Source organism: Dicentrarchus labrax, unplaced genomic scaffold, assembly GCF_905237075.1.
Source record: "Dicentrarchus labrax unplaced genomic scaffold, dlabrax2021, whole genome shotgun sequence".
Classification (NCBI taxonomy): domain Eukaryota; kingdom Metazoa; phylum Chordata; class Actinopteri; family Moronidae; genus Dicentrarchus; species Dicentrarchus labrax.
In genome coordinates, this window is record NW_026136712.1 from 18,743,229 (window position 1) to 18,767,018 (window position 23,790).

The 23,790-nt window shown below is 41.3% G+C and overlaps 1 protein-coding gene across 5 annotated transcripts; it reads right to left on the reverse strand.

Moving 5' to 3' along the window:
• Nucleotides 1-80: 80 nt before the first annotated feature.
• On the reverse strand, nucleotides 81-18,674 carry col1a1b (collagen, type I, alpha 1b). Of its 5 annotated transcripts, XM_051418758.1 has the most exons (51): nucleotides 18,452-18,673; nucleotides 16,751-16,945; nucleotides 16,120-16,145; nucleotides 15,891-15,926; nucleotides 14,994-15,086; nucleotides 14,370-14,438; nucleotides 14,211-14,255; nucleotides 13,984-14,037; nucleotides 13,551-13,604; nucleotides 13,218-13,271; nucleotides 12,999-13,052; nucleotides 12,841-12,894; nucleotides 12,664-12,708; nucleotides 12,473-12,526; nucleotides 12,318-12,362; nucleotides 12,145-12,198; nucleotides 11,106-11,204; nucleotides 10,944-10,988; nucleotides 10,760-10,858; nucleotides 10,584-10,637; nucleotides 10,375-10,482; nucleotides 10,015-10,068; nucleotides 9,753-9,851; nucleotides 9,580-9,633; nucleotides 9,370-9,468; nucleotides 9,150-9,203; nucleotides 8,948-9,001; nucleotides 8,724-8,777; nucleotides 8,561-8,614; nucleotides 8,314-8,358; nucleotides 8,102-8,200; nucleotides 6,977-7,084; nucleotides 6,401-6,508; nucleotides 5,914-5,967; nucleotides 5,740-5,793; nucleotides 5,511-5,618; nucleotides 5,049-5,102; nucleotides 4,824-4,877; nucleotides 4,535-4,696; nucleotides 4,304-4,411; nucleotides 3,952-4,059; nucleotides 3,798-3,851; nucleotides 3,547-3,654; nucleotides 3,378-3,431; nucleotides 3,164-3,271; nucleotides 2,956-3,009; nucleotides 2,569-2,676; nucleotides 2,189-2,471; nucleotides 1,909-2,099; nucleotides 1,544-1,786; nucleotides 81-1,379 (listed from the first exon to the last, which is right to left on the reverse strand). In XM_051418758.1, exons 1-51 carry the CDS (start codon nucleotides 18,531-18,533, stop codon nucleotides 1,233-1,235), a joined length of 4,353 nt encoding a protein of 1,450 aa, XP_051274718.1. In that variant the 5' UTR covers nucleotides 18,534-18,673; the 3' UTR covers nucleotides 81-1,232. The 5 variants fall into 5 exon arrangements, with proteins under 5 accessions (XP_051274718.1, XP_051274719.1, XP_051274721.1 ...); XM_051418759.1 differs by lacking the exon at nucleotides 12,473-12,526; XM_051418761.1 differs by lacking the exons at nucleotides 5,049-5,102; nucleotides 5,511-5,618.
• Between the last annotated feature and the right edge of the window lie 5,116 nt (nucleotides 18,675-23,790).

Sequence of the window (23,790 nt, forward strand, 5' to 3'; positions counted from 1 at the left end):
AAATGGACTATTCTCCAAATCCTAACACCTGATTTCAGTTTCACAACAGTTGCAAAACAGGACAGTGAAAACTCCGCCACTGAGTAGACCACTTCACATGCTTTATTTCAGCACCCAAAATAATTAAAAACATCTCAATTTATTATACATGTACAAAATAAGTACAGAATCTCTCTTTTAAACCATGAAAGTGGGTCTGCTTCAAATTTTTTTTAAGAAACCCTTCGCGAAAGACATCAACAAACAACATAAACAACAGGGTGGGAGATGTGTGCTGTTTTTTTTTTTTAGTAAAGAGGAGTTTTCCACAGGGGTAAACAGACAGAAGGATGAACACTGAACACATGGGCAGGGAAATGAACCAGAGTCACTTGCTTTTATCTACAAAGACATGATTGCATGCATTACATCTGCAGTGATCACCTTTTCTGAGGACCTCTTTTATCAAACCAACACTTAAGAAGAAAACAATTGCACTGCATAGACAACAAGACAGAGTCAATTTAGTAGCACCAAAGGTTCTGCAGGCATTAGTGGCAATAATTACAGTATGACAGTGAGAGTTTCACCATCAAACACCAATAGCTGGACCTCATTGAAATGGTAATAGCACCTTTGAATGTTTTTGATTTCTCCACAATAGACTCGTGTAAAATATACCCTTTTCATTTAAGAAAAAAACTGGGGGTGACTTCTTGTTATGAGGTAGCCATCTACATATTGCAATGAAGGTGAGTGTTTTTGTCTTGCTCTTTTGCTGGTCTTTTTTCTTTGTCTGAGCAACATTCAGGTGTTGTTTTTCTCATGAATTTAGAACAAGACACTTCACACTTTTTACAATTTATTTAACACCAGGAAAATGGTACATATCATTTGTTGTTTTCAATGTCCTTCCGCAGTGGTAGAAAATGGCAAACGTCACCTGTGTTTCATTGCGTGTGTGGATCTTTTTTTTCTCAATCTCCAGGGGGAAATTTTACACAAGTATATATTATTTTCTTGTTGCCAGTGGAAACAAACGATTCTTTTTAAAGTGTCCTTGTTGTTGGTTTTGGTTGAAGTAGCAGTCCCAAAAACTTCTCATGATTGGAAAAACATAAACGTCTTCAGTAGAGTGGTTTTAAGCATGTGGACCAATGGCAGCCGAATGAGTTTTGTATGCATAGAAAAAAGGATTTAGAGATGACTGCTAGAAAAAAAACAACAATGTCATGTCCATATTTTTTTCATTTTTACAAGAAGCAAACGGGGCCAACTTCGACGCCAAACTCCTGATCAGGTGCACCAACATCCATAGGAGCAATGTCAATGATGGGCAGGCGGGATGTTTTTGATGTCTTGTAGTCGATGACTGTCTTACCCCATGTGCCAGTGTGTGACTGTGGAAAGGAGCAAAAAGGAGAAAAAGTCAGATAGTGCTCAAGAAATTGTATTGTTCACCTGTTCGCAAGCATCAAAATCTTCTCTTAATGATGATTTTACATATTTGCCATTAGAAAGGTATGTCAATGCAAACTCCAGGACAAACAGAGGGAGAACTCACCGTGCAGCCATCCTCGCTGACGCTGTATGTGAAGCGGCTGTTGCCCTCGGCTCTGATCTCAACGTCGTTGGAGCCCTGGAGAAGCAGGGCCTTCTTAAGGTTGCCGGTGGCGGAGTCCATGTAGGCAATGCTGTTCTTGCAGTGGTATGTGACGTTCTGAGAGGCCTGGTTGGACATCAGGCGCATAAAGGTCATCTGGATGCTGACATCCTCGGTATCAGCTCCATCGGTGCCATACTGGAACTGCGTGGTGGAGGGAGGAGAAGAGTTCATGAACCATCACTGACTTAGAAGTACATATTCTATAGTCTGTTGGTTCTTGATGATTTTAGTTAGTGCAGGAAACTTTTTTTTAAAGTTCTTACCTGGAATCCACCAGTCATGGACTCGCCGAACCAGACGTGCTTCTTCTCTCTGATGTTCTTGCTGAGGTACCAGTTCTTCATGGGGATGCTGGAATCGCTGGGGTAGATGCAAGTCTCACCAGTCTCCATGTTGCAGTGGACCTTGATGGCATCCAGAGAAGATCCCTGGTTGGGATCAACCCAGTACATGCCTGTAACAGAGGAGCATAAAACCGTTTGAATCTGAGCTCATCATTAAGTTGTACTTGGGATATGTTAAACTGCTCTCATCTGCACTCACCGCTCTTCCACTCAGGGTGGCACATCCTCAGGTCACGGCACATGCGTGCAGGGCTCTTCTGGGTACCGTCTGGGCTACGGATCTTCTCGACCTTCTGAGTCAGGGTCTTGAGGGTGGTGTCAACCTCCTGGTCGCGATCGCGCATCATGTTGGGGTCATCAGCGCGGTAGTGGCCACCACGGAAGGGATCGGGAGCCTTCTCCTGAAGAGGCTGGCTGACAAAGTCAAATCCACTGCCGGGAGGTCCAGGGGGTCCGGCAGGTCCAGGAGGTCCGGGAGGACCCTGTTTGCAGGCACCAGGCATTTACAAACTGCATATACATTCAAAGTTTCTGAATTTATAAGTATTTGGTTAAAACAAAGATTGTAGTGTGACTTACAGCAGGTCCCATCTCTCCATTGCGACCGCGAGGTCCAGGGGGTCCAATGGGTCCAGGCAGACCGTTCATGCCATCCTTACCAGGGGAGCCATTAGATCCAGAAGATCCCTATGGAGCAAAAGCCACATAATCACTTAATGAAAGGAAACATCAATTCGTAACAGTTCAGCTTACCATTTTACTAACATTATCTGCATGTGTAAAACTGGTAAATGTGTCAATAATTGTAAAATGTAGTCCTGCTATTTTTGCCACTTTCTTATAAGAATATTGTATATACACTCTACACAACAGAATTTTATGACCATTTTTTGGGGGGGTTAATGAAAAAGAAGACTAGAATACATTTTTTGTGTAAATAACCACTTGTAAAACAGATGTACTTACTCTAGGTCCAGCAGGTCCAGAGGCGCCAGCAGGTCCTCTCTCTCCAGAAGGTCCCTAGATGAAGAAGAATATGAATATCAAATATTATGCATTATGCATTTAAAATAGAATATTTAAATATCTCATAAAGTGAGAAAAGTTGAGATTGTTTGATGCAGTAATCTACAAACACGTGCTTGCTTCAATACCACTTTAAACAGTTACTTACAGCAGGTCCGGGCAGACCCTGCATGCCACTGAATCCTCTGTGTCCCTTGTGGCCTCTCTCTCCAGCCTCACCAGCCTCTCCTCTATCTCCCTTTGCACCAGCAGGGCCCTGAATGAAACAGGAGGTCAACATATGATCATCAGTCAACACAAGACTAGAGCTATATATCTGTTTGTATATGTTATTGATGCATATTATGTTATGATGAACGTACAGCAGGGCCACGGACACCAGCAGGGCCGGAAGGACCAGCAGCACCAGCAGCACCCTAAAGGAAAAATCACATCACAATAAAAATAAAATTTTAATTTAAAAATGTATCTGCACAATGAGTTACCAGGTTTAATTAAAACAGGCTCAAGATAAGCAGGAGGGGGGCTTACAGACTCTCCACGGTCACCAGATTTGCCAGAGGGACCGACAGCTCCGGGGGCTCCAGGAGCACCAGGGGGTCCTGGGGGTCCAGCCATACCAGACTCACCACGGTCTCCCTATAGGAAAAAAAAATCTCTTGTCGTTTCTATTGGAAAGGTATACTGGACTAAAGATTAAATGGCCCCAGGAAAACAAAGCAGAGAGCTTGGTATTTACATATTATTTGATGCTTAAGAATGATAAGAAGAAGGAGGGTTACCTTGGGGCCAGGAGATCCATCGCGACCAGATACACCATCATGACCAGGAGATCCCTGTGGAAGAGCAGCAAGGATGGTCATCAAAATGCTCAGTGGTTAACTACAGGCTAGGGAAGCTAAAAAAGTGCATCATTAACCAATGAATGACTCATACCTCACGACCAGCCTCTCCGGTGGCACCAGACAGTCCAGGGGGTCCAGCAGGTCCGGGAGGTCCACGCTCACCAACCATTCCAGAGGGTCCCTGCTTTCCAGGCTCACCCTGAATAAAGGCAAGAGAGGTCAGTCCTCGGCATGCGGATGAACTTAAATAATATACAGTAATCCTGTGCTCAAGTGTGGCATAAAGTTACTTATTACTTTCATGTGTACATTTATAAAATACTGTCCTGTCCTAATGAATAAGAAACAATAAAGGTTAGTCCAACTAATATTCTATGTGTACTAGGAATTTAGCCTATTTAGCTAATTAAGCAGTACGCACTCTGGTCATGATAAATACTTACAGACTGTCCGGGCAGACCAGGGAAACCACGCTCTCCACGCTGTCCAGGGAGACCTACATTACCACGCTGTCCAGCAATACCTGAGGGTCCAGGAATACCAGCGGGACCCTGCACAGAACGACACAGCAGCCAGTTAGCAAGCACATCATTTAAAAAAGATCCCTGTAGTACGTTTTAGGGTGTCAAAAACCTTGACAGAACATCTAATGCAGAATTATAGCGGGAACTCACAGGGGCACCATCAGAGCCAGGAGATCCCTTCTCTCCAGAGAGTCCAGGGGGGCCAGAAGCACCAGCCTCACCGGGGCGACCAGCAGGTCCGGTCTCACCACGTCCTCCTCTTGCTCCATCTTTGCCAACGGGTCCAGCAGGTCCAGGGGGTCCGCCAGCTCCCTGGACACATGCAGAGGATTCAAGTCATTTAATTCAACTCTGCTGATGGTCATGATGGAAACAAACAGACTAAATACAAGATTGTGTTGGTTATTACTGCTGGTTATGTGGACCAGGTGAAACTTACAGAAGGGCCAGGGGGTCCAACTCTGCCAGCAGGTCCAGGGAAACCAGTAGCACCCTAAACACACACACACACACACACACACACACACACACACACACACACACACACACACACACACACACAAAGAGATAAAAGAGATGACATTTCATGCAACATCAAGCATCCCTGATTTCACCATCCTTGTCATACAATTTTGCAAAATCTCAAACGATAATGGATACTTACAGGAGGTCCAGCACCACCACGAGCACCCTTGGGTCCAGGAGGACCAGCGTTTCCCTGTTGACAAAAAAACATTTCTTAGTGAATGAGGAAGGAAAATACAGTAATAATTATTTAAAAAAATAGAGGTGTTTCAATACCAGTATCAGAAATTCCTCCAATACTGCCTAAAATGTGATCCGATATTACATAACTTATTACCCCTGAAACAGGACACTGCTGGTATGTAGCAGGTTTTCCCCACAGGATAGCAAAGTCATGACCCACCCTATTCTGACAAAGGCTTAAACTGAGCCATGATGAGTAGAAAGCAATATGCACACTTGCACGGAATCAAATCCCCCCCAAAATCCCTCAACCTGAGCCCAATCATACAGGTAAAAAAAAAATTGTATCAGAACATATTTTATAAAAATTCCAAACTCAGCACTTTTATTGTAGTAAAAGTATTTAATGTGGGCCTACCTGAGGACCAGCAGCTCCAACGGGTCCAGCTGGTCCAGGAGCACCAGCATCTCCCTTGGGTCCAGTGTCACCACTCTCTCCCTTGGCACCAGGCTGACCATCAGCACCCTTAGGTTGGAAGGCAAGATAAGGAACAGTTCAAGACACACTTTCTTATGCCTGCTTTATTCATCTAAATCTGTATAAAATTATAAGTTTTGCTATCAGATATAATGTGTGAGATTCTTACAGGAGGTCCAGCGAATCCAGCAGGTCCAGCAGGTCCGGTCTCTCCACGCTCACCCTGTTAAGAGAAGGTTCAGGGTCATTCAATGATATTTTGGCATTTGTACTGAAGATAAAAATTCAGTAAAAAGGTGTATCTTGTGCTTTGTTTTCTAGTCTTGTTCGGAAAAGAACTTACAGGGGCACCACGGGGACCAGAAGGTCCAGAAGTTCCAACGGCGCCAGCCTCACCCTAAAACCAGAGGTTAAGGGGAAGGACAGGAGGTTAGCGGAGAAGTTTCTTGGTAGTCCTGACCACTTATTTCATGACTAAAGAGTCATACCAGAGACATTCTGTGACATGTTTAAGTCAAAATCTAGACAACAAAGTTCACAGAAATATGGTTGATTTGCTTATTTCCTACTATTACTAGTACTATTTCACATGGTAATGTGATTGCTTGAATCAATAAGTAGCAGGATGATTTCTAAAAAATGAGATGTACAGCAAATAAACATATAGAATCAGAATCAGTTATTATTGCCAAGTAAGTTTTTACACAATTTGTATATATGTATAAAGATACTGTAAGGAGGTGATAATATAATAATAACAATCCAGCAAAGATCATGAACTTGGATTGCTGATATTTGCAGGTTAAAACTAAAGTTTAGTCTGGTCTTACCTTTTCACCCTGAGCACCATGAGGTCCAGGGACACCAATAGAACCAGTTATACCACGAACGCCATCTTTGCCAGGGGCACCCTCACCTCCCTTGGATCCAGCGTCTCCCTAAATAGAGAAAGTTTATTAAGATAAATATTAGAAAAGTTTCAACTCGCGTACATTCTGGCTAATTGTTGGGGGAAAGTTAACACTCTGATCCTGGTAATAATCCAGGCTGTTGTGATTTATTAAAAGTATTTTTAGATACAGTTCTGTTTTATCCTCAATAATCATAATTGCCTCATGACTGTGGTCTCCGTACCTTTCAACTTTTGACATTTAGGATATGTTTGTTTGATTCATTCATTGATAGCCCCTCTGTAGGGTAATCCGGACCACAAACATTTACTGAATATCTGTAAAAACTAAAGTTCTAAACATGCTTTTGTCATTATAAACTCTAATAATAATTTTTTTTTCTTATGTTCAGTATTATTATACCTTGTATAAACCTTGAAACTGTGCTTAATTCAGGTCATGCCATTAAAGCAAAACTGAATTCAAGTAATAGGACAGGACAGGTGTGATACTTACTCTCTCTCCCTTGACACCAGGGAGACCAGCAGCTCCACGCTCACCGGGCATTCCCTGCATACCAGGGGCTCCCTGACCACCGGGGGCACCAGCTGCACCAGGCTCTCCCTGCACAAACACACACAAACAGAAATGTAAGCATTAATATACATTAAATCAGCTGTAATATCAACTGCAATGTAAAGTGGACAAAATTAAATGAAAGAAAAAGGATTATTAGAAATGTTTTAAACCTAAACCATGCTTTTGATCGCTATACTAAACTACATGCATGGTGGAAAGTAAAATAAAGAATGGGCAGTATTATTTTTGATGGTTTTTAAAGGCTTCACCACTAGACTGTCTTTAGGCTCTGTGAGCAGCAGATTGGTTGGTTACTAAAAGTAAAGCCAAAATCTGTGAGATTCATGACTTTTTGAGATTTTACAACATTTTTAACAAAGTCTGGGTTGAAAAAAACAGTAAACCTCTCCTTTAAATATAAATGGATGAGCATCCTGGGAGTGAGGAGAGTGCAGATGTGTGTATATCAAGGAAAAGAAAAAAGGCTACAACAGATGATTTATCATCTATTCTCATATCTGATGATACATTCGTCTATGCTAGACACTGAATATGTATTCATGTATTTTTGGAGCTATACATGTGTATGGATAAGGATATGTGTTAAATACACCAGCCCACATGGGATATGGAGGAGGCAATCACATGGCATGGCTACGATGTAAGGGCGGAAGGTTTTATAGTGTTATCATGCTGGATAACTGTCTTAAACAGTGATTAATCCATTTGTTGTGTATGGTTACTGTGCAGATATTTGGTGTTTTTAAAGAAAAGTTTTTTGTATGAAAGGACTATTCTTTGTGGATGAATATTTATGTGCCTATCATATATCAGTACTCACACTACAGCACTTGTTGATGATTAACATTGTTATATATCTTATAACACCTCATAAAACGTTTGAATGTTTTATGAGGTGTTATAAGATATATGCTATATGACAGGTCTGTCAAAAACTGGAGAAGACTGAGGTTTAATATTCATGTATATAACAAATAACTAAGTTAAGTGCAAGATCAATGCTTGGGAATTTGTCCACCTTTCAGAGTTTTCTTAACCTACCTTAGCTCCATCGTTACCAGCGGGGCCAGGAGCACCACGGGGTCCAGTTGGGCCACCAACGCCGGGAGAACCGCGCTCACCAGGGAAACCTCTGTCACCCTAAAGTAGAACAGGGACACATCGGTCACAACCAATTATAGCTTAAGACCAGTGAACAGTGTTTACCATGGATGAGGAAAACGCCTTGTTTCTGAAATGCAGTAGATACTCACTCTTGGTCCAGATGGGCCAGAGGGTCCAGCCTCACCAGGAGCACCCTGAACAAAAGAAAAAGTGGGGAGAAGATTGTCATGAAGACCACTAAAATCTTGAAATTTCAAAATACTCATCAAAGTACATGATTTAATGTGCTTTATATGTGTGTGCTGTAAGATCAAGTGTGTCTGAACAACCTCACAAGCAGAAACAAAGAGATACGAAACAAAGATTTGGACCTTCACAATTCCCTGTGATTCTTACCTGCTCACCAGGCTTGCCAGTCTCACCAGTAGCACCTTGGGGTCCAGGAAGACCCTATACAAGGAAGAAGGTTGGATTTTAGGGTAAACAAGTGGAACAGCTCAGAAATATATCAACAAAAACAAAAGTGAGCCCTCAGGCTGCTAAGACTCTCAAATCCTACCTGGAATCCAGGAGGACCAGCAGGTCCCTGCTCTCCCTTCTCTCCAGCAGGTCCCTGAACAGAAAGAAGCAAACTAAATGATGAGAAACATTGCAATGGATAATGTGAACTTTTATTTTATATTTAGGTAACCCTATTAAGTATACATGTATGCAACTAAATACTGATTGCAATAGCAGTCATATTATGATGGTAACTGTATATCAGGCAGAGGAGATACGTACAGCGGGGCCAGAAGGTCCAGGAGCACCAATATCACCATCTTTACCAGGAGCACCCTGTGAATAAAAACAAATATGCAAACCAATTATCAACTGTTTTTTAAGCTCTTTTTGCATTTTAAAATTATTTTTTTTAATACATAGACTAGAGTTTGATCTGTATAGTTTTAAAATGTTTATTTATTAAATAAATTAAAGTACTTACAACGGAGCCAGGAGCACCACCGGGACCTCTCTCACCAGGCTTACCAGACTCACCCTGTTAAAAAAGAAGAAGAAGTCCACTATTTATACCACTCATATTTGAGTGATTTTTTTTTTTGCAAATACATAGTATCTTTTAGCTTAATAATCCTATAAATGCACCTTCTGAAAAAGATACATTTTTGCATTTCAAAACAAAATAAGTGGGGCAGTTAACTTACACTGGCTCCCTTGGGTCCGGGGAATCCCATAACTCCAGGCTGTCCTCTGGATCCAGCGGGGCCAGGAGGTCCGGGGCGTCCATCTTGTCCTTGGGCACCCTAAAGATCATCAGAGAAAAGGGGAATACTTAGAAGACTGTCCTATCATGATTCTTAAACATGTTCAACTAAGTCATTCCTATCAGAAACCATTCATGAGTCAGAACTTACAGAAGGTCCAGCTTTGCCATCAGGGCCAGGGCTTCCAGGGCTACCAGTCACACCCTATGGAGGGAACGTATGACAAAGATTCAGTGAGTGTGAAGCCAAGCAAAGATCATATAGTGAGTGCTATATGTTCGTTTAGATATGGAGATAGAGATAAGATATGTAGCAGAACTCACCTTGGATCCAGGTGCACCAGGAGCACCGGAGCTTCCAGACTCACCGGTGGCTCCCTGAGCTCCCATTGCGCCAGGGGCACCACGCTCACCGGGGGCTCCCTGTAATACAAGTAAGGAAGAGTCAGGAGAAATCTCCAGAAGTCGTGATAGTGGGTGAGGTTTGTGATATGTTAGTTAATTGGAAGGTTTGACTCCCTCAACATGAGAATAGAGCTTTGCTAATGCCAGTTTTCTGACTCATTGGGTAGATTTACTAACTCACCTTGCCACCAGCAGCTCCATCAGCACCAGGGAAACCACGAGCACCAGGGGCACCCTAATGGAAAAACAGACACACCAACTATGTCAGTAACTGTGGCGTCAATGCTCAAACTGGAGGGGTAAATCCCCCTGGGAATTTAACATACTTTAAATGCTTTAAAGGTTGTAGGAACCTTGATTATAGGAATTTACCATGGAGATCTGATCGCTTCACTAATATGAGTAATGCTGGGACTGAGTACTTATTTTACTAAAGTGGGAAATGTAACATCATGGCCATTCCCGAAATTATCTGAAAGTGGTCGTCCATGATGAAGTTTATCCTCCTGCTTAAATTGATGTGACAGAGGAGGTAACATACACGCTCTCCAGGGGGTCCACGGGGTCCAGCACCACCGGGCTCTCCGCGACCTCCTCTCTTTCCCTCCTCACCAGCGGGGCCAGCAAGTCCCTGAACTCCAGCTGGGCCCTGGAAAAGAAAGCAAGGTAGTTAGAAACAATTATTTGTTGAAATCATACAGAATTGTAAATAAAAGGCAAGATGTATGCATTGTGTATTTTGAAACTTACAGGCTCTCCCTTGGAACCAGGCTCTCCCTTAGGACCAGGGGCACCATGGTCACCCTGTTGACAGAAACACACACATTTCATTTAGGCTGTCAGGTGATCCTGGGTCTCTATAACCCTGAAGAACAATAAGTGCTGATACCAAGACTCAAACTGCACACAATCAATTGTTTACTCACATTGTTACCCTTGGGACCAGGAGCACCAACAGCTCCCTGAGCTCCAGCAGGACCACGAGAACCGGGGAAACCGGGAGCACCAGCAATACCAGCAGCACCCTATGGAATGGAGAGTCGTGGTGTCAGAACACTTCACGTTCAGGAATCAAGTGCAATAAACGTGATCAATGACTGTGATACTTACAGGAGAACCCTTAGCGCCAGGGGAACCATCAGATCCAGGGGAACCCTGTTGTAAGAGGAAGAAAATAAAATGTTGATAAAATTGCTCCTTGTGGTGTGAATTATTTTTTTTGGTTATTAATGTATAAAAGAATGCCCACAGACAAGCCCAGTATCTACTCACAGCAGGTCCAGCGGGTCCAGCAGGTCCTGGGTTACCAGGCTCACCACGGGCTCCCTGGGGTCCCTCACTTCCACGTCCTCCCTGAGTACCAGTCTCTCCCTGTGAAGGGAAACAGCTATGTCTCAGAAATCTGCAACTTGCATATTGTAAGTATTGTAATATGTCTTAATGAATCAAAATTAAATTATAAATCACAAACAAATAGGCCATCTTTTTGTATTAAATATGCATGTAAATAACATTGTGCAGAGGAGTTAATGGCCTATACAACTGTGGTATGTTGTGTGTTGTTTTTGTCCAAGTTTAATCTCAAATAAAGAGTGTAAATAGAGGCAAAATAATCACTACACTAATCTTAAATTTCATATCCAGAGAGTAATTTCAAATAGTTTGACTGTGCAGTTGTCATAGCCCAGCTTCTGTTTTTTCTACTCTCTTCCACTTGGTTCCTCAAATATTTGTGTGTGTCTGACTTCATAATAGGAGGGAGTTACAGGATATTAGAATTGCTCCTTCACTGATGGCAAAAAGGGAAGGCCAACAGAGGTAAGCTGCCATTACAGGTCTACTGATGCCATCTGGTGGCTACAGTGTTCACCTGTCGTATACACTATTTTACACCACGCTGGCCAGTGGTTGATGTTGTGGAGTGAGAGTACATTTCATCTGTTACAAGTCTCCTGCAAACACTAACATCTGTTACAGTCCGAGTAGGGTGAAAGGGATTCATCTTTACACAAAGCTTTCCTACTAATGTGCAAGAACGAGGAGATATTGAGACAGCTAGTCAGGTGGTTAACACAGGAGGTCATGAGTTAAAAAAATCTCATGTTCCTCCCAGTTTTCCCTGGCTATAAGTGCAACCCTTACACACCATAACATAATGCAATACTGTTGTCAGTTTCCTTAGACATGGGATAGTACAGCAGAGAGGTACTGCTGCACATAATCTAAAGGTGGGAAGCATAACAAAGCCTAATAGACAGGCTATTGCTATGATCAAATGTATTGGATATGAAGAATGTATTGGGAGACTTACCTTAGCGCCGGCACCACCGGGGAAGCCGGGGGGACCAGCAGGTCCAGTAGAGCCCTGAAAAAGGACATGATGTTAGTAGGCATCCACACAGAGCATCAAACCCTTAATATAGCATTAGGTGATGACAATACAATTTTACATGGGTGATATATTAGGACAAAAATACTACTTACAGGGGGTCCAGCAGGACCAGTGTTGCCATCATTACCACGAGCACCCTGCAGAGGAGTAGGAGATTATATCAAAGTGATATTTTACTAGCACTCAAAGCTTTAAGAAGCCTATGGATTAAATCGGTCTGATTTTAGATACAGATAGCAGTGCTTACAGAAGGGCCAGGAGGTCCAGGGCGGCCTCTCTCACCAGGAAGACCACGAGCACCCTACAAAAGACAAAAAAAAAAACATTTTACATACCCTGCTTTTTGTGGGCATGAGTCAAACGGTAGCTTGTGATCAGAGCTAATACTACTAGCACAAAAACAGAATTTGTACAATCAACAAATTGACAAAAACGCACCATAGCACCGGGGACACCGTTCTCACCAGAGGCACCACCTTCTCCCTGTGGACAAATGCAGATGGAGGAATGAGCTATAAAGACATTTGTATTGGAATGGTTGTAGCCTGGTCATTCAAACTAAAATTTTACTTCAATTCATGATGAGATTTGTCTATCCTAATCCTGCTATCTTACCTTGGGTCCAGCAGGTCCAGCATCTCCCTTAGCTCCATCCAGACCGCTGAAACCCTGCGCACAAGATCAATCAGGATTATTAGGTCAGTCACCACGCATTAAAACATCACAGCAGTTGAAAAGGGTGATTTTGGTACTTAATGCTCCTCCAAACTCACTCTGTGTCCCTTGATTCCGGGGAGTCCAGGGGTTCCGGGGAATCCACGAGCTCCCTGTAGGAGGAAAACAAGAGATATGTCAATGACAAAACATTCCAAAACAACATCCAGATGTATCATACATGAAAGCTAACCTGTAATAAAATATGATGTTTTTTCTGCAACTACAGAGCAAGTATAGCCCTCGCCTGACCTTTGCCCTCAATGGGCAACACTCACCTGAGGGCCAGCAGGTCCACGCTCACCGGGGCGACCAGATTTGCCAGGCTCACCCTGTTGAAGACACACAGAGGGGAGGTCAGTATGTGCTGATCAGTATGCATACTTTCATGAATTACAATCTGTATTACAGTATGATTTATGATATTTATGATATAGATCAGAAGGATAATAACAACAACAAGGACAAGAGAAGGAAATATAATCACTAGGTCATATCTGTTAAGTGTAAGTACCAAATAAAGATAAAAAAATAAAGTTCTTTCCTTAGTTATACATGAACACAGGAGTGCCTCCTAAAGAGGGAGGGGCAATAATCAGTAAATCACTTACATCATCTCCGTTCTTTCCAGGGGGGCCAGCAGGACCACGAGGACCCATGGCACCCTAAAAAAACCCCACAATAAATAACTGGATTAGCACCAAATCATTGTTGACTATTTGTAGGACATGTCTGTGAATATTCACAATGTCGTAAAGGGGTATTTATCACTGATAAAACATTGTGTGTGCAGATGTGTGTCAGTGTGTCAGTGATTATAACAGGAAGTGGACCACAGAGTACAGGAAGTACCATGTTAAAAGGATCTATCTATAACTATAATACAAGTAAGTAGCATCTTATTGATGAAGTGGATTCATGCAGACTTCTGGGTTTCCATATTCATAGCGTCAACAGTGTTCTGCTTCACTAAAGCTAACATTTTCTTCATCACAGGTAAACCAAAAGAAATTATTTATTTAGTCTTTCATTTTGTATACTCACAGAAGCTCCGGGCTCACCGGGCTCTCCAGGGGGGCCAGTGAAACCCTGGGGACCCTGATGGACAACAACAACAACAGATTAACACAATATCTTCTTTAATGTTTATGTGTGACACCGTGTCACCTGTCTGATGCATGAAAAAGTGACTGGGTGGTGATAATTAGCTAGCTAGTGTATTGTCAAAATGAGAATCTGAACTGGCATGTCATTGATAAGGAACTACTTACAGTGGAGCCAGGGGGTCCAGGAGAACCACGAGGACCCATAGGACCCTGTTGACCAAGATAAGAAAAAGGCCATTAGATTCTCTTTATTTGTCTGAGAGATGAGCAACATGCACACTGCAAGCCATTACGACACATTGAGAAAGACCGAAGCCTTCATACCATTGGGCCAGGCTGAGCCGGGCCACTGGATTTGGAGTGGTCAACATAGCCCATTTGAGGAGAGAAGTTCTGTAAGGGGAGAAGATAAAGAATTAGTCATTGAGCTTTGGAGAAACAAACACTTACTGTGAGTATTGTTCTTGAGTTAATGTAACACAAAATATCATGTGGGACAACTGAAAGTGCTTTGTTACTTTCTACTATTGCAGTGAGACAATAATGTAAATTCATAGTCACTCTCAATCACATGCTACAGTGATGGAGGAGGAAGATTTTTTAAGAGTGAGAATATTTTCACTGTAGCACAGATCTCATGTTAAAATGGTATAAATGACAGAATAAACTGGTCAGATCAACTAGTTATTCAGCATTTTCCTCAGAACTAAACCTGAGGACCAGGGAGCTGTCTGCACTCCCAGTGCTGAAATAATATGGAGGAGATTTCCTAGTTGGTTCTCTCTAGCACAAAGTGTTGCCTGCTGTTTCTTGGAGGGAAACAGATGTTTTAACCTGGACTATCATGGGTTTTTAAGCTGTTTCTCATTTCAAACAGAATCGATCTACAAAAGGTAATCCCAGACTTCCCACATGTTGTGATTTACTAGATACTTAGGAGATACTTACTCCGCCAAGGCCAGGGGGGCCAGGGGGGCCTGGTGGGCCGGGAAGGCCAGGCTGTCCGTCAAGTCCATCATTGCCTGGAGGACCAGGGAGACCCTGTAGAAAAGGCAGACAGTCTGTTAGAAATATTCTTTAATAATTCATTTCATGTTTTCATTTATGTCATTCCTTTTTAACTTGTCTTGCAGGAGGAATTATTCTAATTTCTATGGACGAATTATCATCTATACTGATAAATTTTAATAGCAAACATGAAACTGTTATTCTGCAGATTGTGAAATGTTAATCGTACATAGATATTGATTTTTGCACTCGATGTATCTTAAAAACAGAACTGTGGTCATGCTTGTTTGCGATCATATATGTTAGCAAAAAAAAACAACTTTGTGTTTCATGCTACTGTTATTTAATATTACTTGAGTTTACGATCACTTTTAAAACCAATTTGCATTATGTGACCTTTGAACTTTTAATGACCTGGTGACCTTGTGACCTAATTATCAAAAGTCATCAGCAACAATTATGTCATCTGTCAGCTTTACAGGCATTCAGAATAATTTGTAGGGACTCAGTCAGCAAACATATAACACCACTGTGTACATTTTCACATTTTTAGTCAGCAATTGGTGAAATGTATAATAAAGACAAAACTATGCCAAAAATACTGAAAAATCTCATGAAAATAAAGTTAATCAACCACATGCAATGCAGCAAAGATACATGAACTGTTGCTGAATAAGTCAATATAATTAATTATGAACAGGGAAACACTGATGTGTCGTCGTTGGGACAAATACATCTGACAAAGGTGCTTAAATATTATCCATGTTCACAGTCATTTTGTCCCAAAAAAAAAACACTTGAATTGAGGGACAGAAGTGTAAGTGAATTGAAACCTACCCTGTCTCCCTTGGGACCAGGGTCTCCCCTTGTTGGCTATGGATAGATGGGAAAAGGACATTAGGCTATGCAGCAATGTTTCATCCAGGCTGTAAAAACAAGTGCATCTTCTACATTATTAGCAGGCGTGATTACAAACTAACTGGGCCATGCCAGGATCCCCAAGTTTGGGTCTCAGACCCAAGTCACACATCATTTCAATATCAAACAAAGTTAAAGGGCAAAATACCTCAAGCTCGCCTGGAACCTGGGGTCCTACAGAACCAATGGAGAAAAAGAAAATGTCAACACCTCTTGAACATTTATGAGAGACACATTCATAACTTTGGACAATTACATAATATTAAGTGTTCAAATCTAGCAATAAGCTATAAATCACAGCTTTCTATATCAATTTCAAGGTGAGAGCCAGGGCTGATTAAAGCATGAAATACAGGATTTCATCAAATTACTGAATCAAAAGTATATTAATTTGATTCTAAATATTATCTGTAGTGAAATGTTGTTGTAAATGTGGTTTTCAGGAGACGTGGCGTGTGTAGGCCCTGTTGCACACTGCAGTGTCACTGCACAGGTAGGCATGTTGGGAAATTACACATTTATTGCCAGATGTCACTTCGCCAAAGAGCAGGTATAATCCATCGTTAAAAGAATGCTTATTAAAAATGAAATGAATAAAAGGTAAATCCAAAGCGATTCTTTTCTGAATTAAAATCCTCTGGAAAGCAGGCAGGCTTAGGGCCTCAAGTCCATGAGTGGCCACTGAGCCATTGATGGTCAGAGATGAGGTGAGAGGCACTAGGTGGCGCCAGAAAGCTAATTAACCACAGAATCACAGAAGGAGGATGAAGATGGAGTACCATCAACGTCTGGGCAGATAGGGCAGCACTCTCCGTCTGGGATGATGGGATCGGCACAGTCAGATGTGTCCTCACAGATCACCTCGTCGCACATGACGGTTCCACTGTCGCAGACGCAGATCTGGCAGGGTTCTGGTTTCCATACATCCTTATCGTTGTACAACTGTCCGTCTAATGTGCAGCTGCCGAATGTGCCTGAGAGGAGAAAACCACGATGAGTTAGGTAACATCGAATAAGATCAAACATCCAAAAAAAGATCTTCTTAATAGTTTGTCTAATAAATGCCTAATATTAGGTTTGGGATCAGTAAACTGACTATATGACATCATATGGAAACCAGATGTTTTCAATAGGATCAGACATGAGACATGCAAAAACAGTATAATGTTTAATAAAATAATTATTTTGCAGTTTCCCAATGCAGACCTATATTTCTATTTCAAGTCTGAGGCTGTAAACATATCAGCTCTGGTCTTTTTTGGGAGTAAAGTTATTGCTAGATCCATCCCTCAGCTTGTGTCAATCTAGCTAGATTCATTAAAATGCAACAGAGTCACTGAAACAGGCTTTTAATGAGTTAAACTTCTGGTATCTGGTGTTTGGTGACTGACTTGTGAGCAGGAATAGAGCTTCTAATCAAGTATAACAGTGTTTATCAGTGGCTGTCTACAGAAGGTTTAAGTAATTTGGGCCTGGCAGATGTTAGAATGCAGAAATTCGAGTGTTAACAGAACAAATGTGCAGAAGTCACGAGCCAATATTATTGATCAGATATAGAAACATTTTTATCCTTAAAAAAATTTGGGGTGGAAATTGGGCCTAATCACATTTCAGGCTGCTGAATGTGTGGTTGGGCCATGGAGGTGGGAGGACCGAGGTTTGGAGGATGGATGCATAATCCCAGTGTTGGCCACTGAGCGGCGCTGTTAACCCGCACAACGAGATCTTCCGCACCCTCCTCTGTACGGTGATTAATTGAAGTCTAGACTATTTTACTGTCGACGTCAGGCTTAAGCTATTTTTCCATTGTCCCTTTTTCAGCTAACAAAGTCCAGTTTTACACAACTGGAACAAAATGTTGTTCGGTTCAGTGACACTCTTATGAAGCTGTTGTGCAAAAGTTTAACCTTATAACAACTAAAAATCATGTTTATCATGTTTGGTTTCCCAACAAACTGCTCACTTTTGATGCATTAATGTTAAAACTACTGAGAAAAATTGCTCTAATCTACAGACTTGGGATGCATTTTTTTAAATCTGGTTTAAACTACTTTCAAACCAAATGTAATTAAGATTTTCTCAAAAAGATTTGCCATTTTTCAAATTTCTTTTATGCTTGTGCTCTGCTTCAACTCCCCTTGAACTCAATGTCCTGTCATTGCGCATCAGAGAGATATTGCAGCTGCTCCTCTCAGGTTTGCGCACAGTGAGCATGTATCTGCAAATCACTGAGGGCAACAAACAATAAAGAAGAGTTTTATAAACTCCTATTCGCCTCCAGATCGCCAAAAGAAAAAGAAAAAAAGCATCAAAAAGCATCACTGTGTAACAACTTTCACATTCTCTGCCCAGTGGAGTCAGTTATCCCGCAGAGGACAATCATTCCAGCAAACTGCTCAGCATCCTTGCGGGCTTATCCACATCCTGAGGGTGCGACAGTCCCAAAACAACTCAAATCAATGTTTGAAAGTGATACTTACTATCATCCTCGCCTTGACCTCTGGCCAAAAGCACTGCTGCGCTGAGCAAGAGCGCTAACCGAATATCCACAAAGCTGAACATGTCTAAATATTAGACATGTAGATTCTTTGCGGCAAGGGGGAATCCTCTTTTTCTCCTCAGACACCACTCATACACGGTAGGGTCCGGTCTGTGTATAACTCCAATCCAGACCCTAGCAGAAACTCCCTACTGCCTAAACAAATGAGTTAGCTTGGCTTTTATATGCCAAAACTTTTGGGGAGGTCCTGTGTGCACCAGATAACTTGTACATGTTCAAGTCAGAGTCCCTCCTTCATCAGAGAGAGGGGCCGTCTTAAGACATGTCAAACAAGTTCACGTTTCAGCTCAAACGTGGATGATGAGGACACTCGTCATTTACACGACGGCTCTCCGCGGCTCAGACGTGTTTGATCATCTTCTGCTTCTCCATGGACTTTTCTAATTGAGGCTTTTGTTGGGGTGTTTTGTCTCTTCGCCATCCAACCTGAGACTGTGTCGCTGAACTGGTTTTTGAATCGTCTGTGCATTGGATGATTTTATTAACAGAACATTTGCAGTTTAGCCGTCATTAGGCCCAAAGTTATTAAGGAGATGCTGCGCAGCTGCGGACCGGTTTGATTTCAGTTGTGCAGCAGGAAGTTATTTTGTTTAAATGCCTTTATTTTATAATAATTTAAAAAGAAGGGAAGGGTGAGAATGATGTATCTCATGTAGTATCAGTTAAAGTGACGTGTGCGCAATTTACGCACGGAGAGCCAACCAGGTGGAGGTTATTTGAGTCTCCTTAGATGTTTGCTGACTACAATATTGTATCTACAAGTACCTAAGAGCTTCTGTCACTTACAGACATTCCTAATATGTAATCCTGCTCATGGTATTATTTAGGTATTAAAACTCTTTTTCATTCTGGGCCTGAACACCTGAGTACCAAGCACCTGCAAGCAACTGCAGTTTCACACCAGCACATACATGCATTAATGGTCACATATAACTTTACACACACATTGTATCCAGTTATAGTTTCTATGTCTTTAAGGGAATTCATTGTTGAGGTCCCCCGCTCATTATTAGACATCTAACCCTTCCCCTCACTCCTTCATGCAAACCAAATGTACGCCAGCAACAGCAGTGCTTTCATCTTTTTGCCATTAAACGCTAACAGTATTCCAGAAACAAAATGAACAGAGTTTTAAAGCGTGTACAACAACCCATGTTAAATTACAAATTTTCCCAAAGAGGCATGGCCATCACATGATGTTAGAGACAGGGAGGGAGGGAGAGAGAAGAAAATTTGGCAAATCCACAAAGCAGTCTGGTTACACTGTGGACACGTTGCAGCTTCTACAACCAAAGTATGGCCCAATTTGACCTTTCCCTACGCTCTACTGTTGTCTTCCTTTTTTTGATATTCGACCCAAAGAACCTGTCCTGTTTTCTCTAGTTGGAACAAATGAGGAATATGAGCATTTTACATTTAGCAGACATTTATCTCAAGCACAAAGGGATGTTAGACTGATGATCCAGTAGTGCAAATAATTCAGGTTACAACAAGGTAAAGCTCCAGTGTGTAACATCTACTGGTAGAAATGGAGTATAATATTCATAGGTATGTTTTCATCAGTATGTAATCAAGTGAAAATAAGAATCATTGTGTCTTTGTTACCTTAGAATGAGCCTTTTATATCTACAGAAAGAGCGGGTCCTCTTCTATGGAGTCAGCCATGTTTCTGCTGTAGCACAGAACGGACAAACCAAATACTGGCTCTAGACCGGGCCTTTGGTGTGACAGAGCTTGAAGTGGTAGTGATGCACGAGCAAAAACATGATACAACCTTGGTTGGTCATTCAGCAGATGAAGAGAATTGTGGGATTTGAACAGATTCAAAACTGATGCAGAACTACCCCTCTTACTCATAGACAGGTATGTAACATATTTAGGCCTACAGCTGCTGGTTTGCATCTTAGAATGTAATGCAAATGGCTGTGTATGTTCATAGATGCATCGTATAGGTCACGGTGGACATTACTGTAATAGAACTGACTCATAAAGTAACACATTATGTTGGTCTTAGAGTTATATGGTGATGTTAGCTTATTATTATGAAGATGTAACTGAATCTGTAACTGAAACGTAACCTGGTCGTATGAACAGTACTAAAAATAAGTTTACTTTGTATCACTGTCGTTTATACATTTTACACAAATAAATAAATTTACCTCATCGCTATGCATCCTGCAACATAATTACATAATTAAAATAAGCTGTGTCTTTCTTTCACTTGCTCATACTAGCTCTAAACTAGTAGTTTAATATACATATAGTGTGGGGGGGGGGTTATTGCCTTTAATTAATAGTGACAGCTGAAGAGTGACAGGAAAGAGGGGAGAGAGAGTGGGGATGAACCCATGGCCAACGCAGCAAGGACTCTGCCTTAGTGCATGTGGCACCAGCTCTACCAGGCAAACCCCCGTAGCTATAACTTTGTAGCTATTATGAAATAATTATAGCAATTAGTAAAATTACGTTTTCCCAAATGATTAATGAGAAAGTTCCAAAAACATCTTCACAAAGCTCAGCTAAAAACAAAATGATAAGAGACAGAGGGTACTGGCTATATACTAGCTTCATCCTAGCTACTAAATACAACAGTAAATTACGATAATGATTGAAAAGCTGCAGAAAATACCCCAAAGCATCTCCACAAAGCTCAGTCTGACGTTTACTGAAACATTATAATCAGTGAATTCTCTCTCTTCTCTGCATGTCCATATGCAAACACGTCGCCTTGATTCAGCTGCAGGGAAAATGAATAGTTTCTTAGCAAACTAGTGTGGTCAGGGATTTTGTTTGCACTGAGCAGGTATTTCTTAGCATCTGTTCTCTGTCTAATGAAAGCTGGGTGTCTGCTGCAACACCTGCCAAACACACAGACAGCTGTCAATCTCCATTTCAATGTTTACATTTTTTCTCCCCATTTTCTACAAGGGCTACAGTAACATCCATTGCAGTCTGCAGAAGATTGACATCACCTGCAACCAATTCTGATACGGTAAATTAAAATAAAACTCTACAACAAAGCTTTCCTTTAAGTATGAATAAACTGTTATACAGATATAGTAGGAGACTTTTATCCAAGTGCAGCTTTTCTTTAGTATCTCCTATCCTTCTTTTAAAATCATGTCAGGCTTGTCTTATGTTTTCATGTTAACCATTTCATGTATTTTCTGCTTTCTTTGGTAATTAAAAAAAAGCACTTTGACTTGAAACTGTTTTTCTGTTGCAGTGACACAGTGAAGGAGATCTTTTTAACACAATTGTTTGCAGCACATGCATAACGCAGCAGTAAAGTGATTTGAACTGCCACAAGTGCACAATGAGGAAAACTTCAAAATAAGACACACCCATCTGGGTGAGTTTTTTTTTTTTTTTTTTAGAAAAGAAGGATAAGAGAGGAATTGATAAAGTTACAGAATATCACAGGTTTCAGGGGTTTTTGAATGAAATGAAAATAGGGAAGTCCTGTTTTACAGAGTCCTGTTTTTGTCTGAGAGGAAACGTATGTGATAAGACCTGTGCCTGTGTGCTGTCTCTGTGATTTAAACTTCAAAAAATACTTCTCAGCACAGTAGTATGACTTTTGTATGACTGTCTTTTTCAATTTTCTGAATGTGTAAAATGCACTAGATGAATGGATGGCCTTTAAAGCAGTACTTTCTGAGTGACTTTCTACGAGTGAAATGAAGTTGAAGCTCACAGGACACTGTTAAAATAGAACTGGTAATTTTCTGGTGTTTGGAGCTGCTGCAATCTATAATATATTTTTTTGTGGCGAGTCTCTCAGAGTTCAGACTGGTGGTTTGGGTGAAATCCCTCTGCATGAGTTTCTGGAGTTTCAGCTGTATTCAAATATCCTTCCATTGTAGCTTGGAGCTCCATGTATTCAAACTGCTGGACAAGATATTTAGCATATTTTAGCAAATAAACTTCAGCCAAGAGAATCAGAAACAATCCACAGCTCTCAGCTTTGCCAGTGAAGGTAATCTGAAATCCTCCCATGTCAGGCAGACACGAGGGAGTACAAAATAATTGAATTGCAGCCACCAAGCTTTGCAGAATTTGGGGAGGAAATTCCAAGTTTGTCATTGGCAGCCTGTGGGAGAACACGAGCCTAAGATGTAACAGGTTGTGGGAAAAGGTGTCTTCACAGTCACTGCTTGGGATTTTTTCATGACTTTCTTCCTGTTAATGAGAATAAGGTGACTGTTTTCCACAATGAAACCTAACAGGTTCTCCCTGGGAGAAGCATTTGTGAACGGAAGCTGTCGCTGTTTGATGGTGGAGGTATCACATGTTTGTTAAAAGTGCTTCAGACCCTCAGGAGGGGTCAACTCATACAGCTCTTATTTGAAACGTGTCCCATAGGAACTTTAATTGGATCACTTTACTTGAGGCAAACAGCAGTAAATCAGTTAACCTCAAATTTTGGAGAAGGCATCTTTGCATACGTAGCTTTACATGTAACATTAAGACCAGGCAGGGATTGCACAGTAACTAAAAAGGCCAAAACTGTGCATTCCCCAGCAAGCCTCTGAGCTGTAACCAGCAACACGTAGCATCTGCCTGGCCTTGTCCACGTGTTTCTACTTGTAAGTCTCTGAGCCTTTGCAGCTCCAAACTCTAACAAAGCCAAACCCTCTCTGTCTCCCTCTCTCACTTGTTTCTATCACTTAGTGCCTGGAGACGCACTTTCTTCCACCTTTAAGGTGCTGAGGGGCATTTATTTGTTTTGTTTTTTTGCTTTTTTAAAACTATAATGTCTCCCTTGACTCACTGTGTCACTAGCATTTCGCGATAAGGCCACTATTACTTGCTGTTAAACCTTTGTTCCAGGCCATTATAACGTTTTTTAATTATTTTCAATTATGGGTTTTTGCAGACATTTCATGCTTTGTTTGCATGGAAACCCATTGTAGGCCCACCTGCTTCAGACAAATTACAGGGTATGATGAGGAAAATTGTACAGTATTGCAAATAAAATCAGTCACTGTACAGTATATCTTTAAATTCTAAATGGCTGTTATCAAGTGTACTACCAAACTATAATACTGTTTATCTTAACTGTTTTCAAAAATTACATGTCCACATTTAGTAAATGATCAAAAATGAAAAAACATTTTTTTTTTGTCGCTTTCATTTTTATGCAGAATAACCACCTGATACATTCCCCTATATACTTTTTTGTATAATACAACACACAAGGGACAAATAAGCTAAGATTACTTCTGAAAGCTAACCTGTGTGTACAGAGATCATAGG

Excerpts from the sequence above, each read along its gene's own strand:
- col1a1b (XM_051418758.1), bottom strand. The coding sequence starts at position 18,533 with ATGTTCAGCTTTGTGGATATTCGGTTAGCGCTCTTGCTCAGCGCAGCA. Across the intron at positions 5,619-5,739 it reads CTGGATTCGCTGGACCTCCT|GGTGCTGATGGTCAGCCTGG; the intron begins GTAAGAATCTCA and ends TTCCAACCTAAG. Across the intron at positions 4,878-5,048 it reads GTGGTGGTGCTGGACCTCCT|GGTGCTACTGGTTTCCCTGG; the intron begins GTAAGTATCCAT and ends GTGTGTGTTTAG.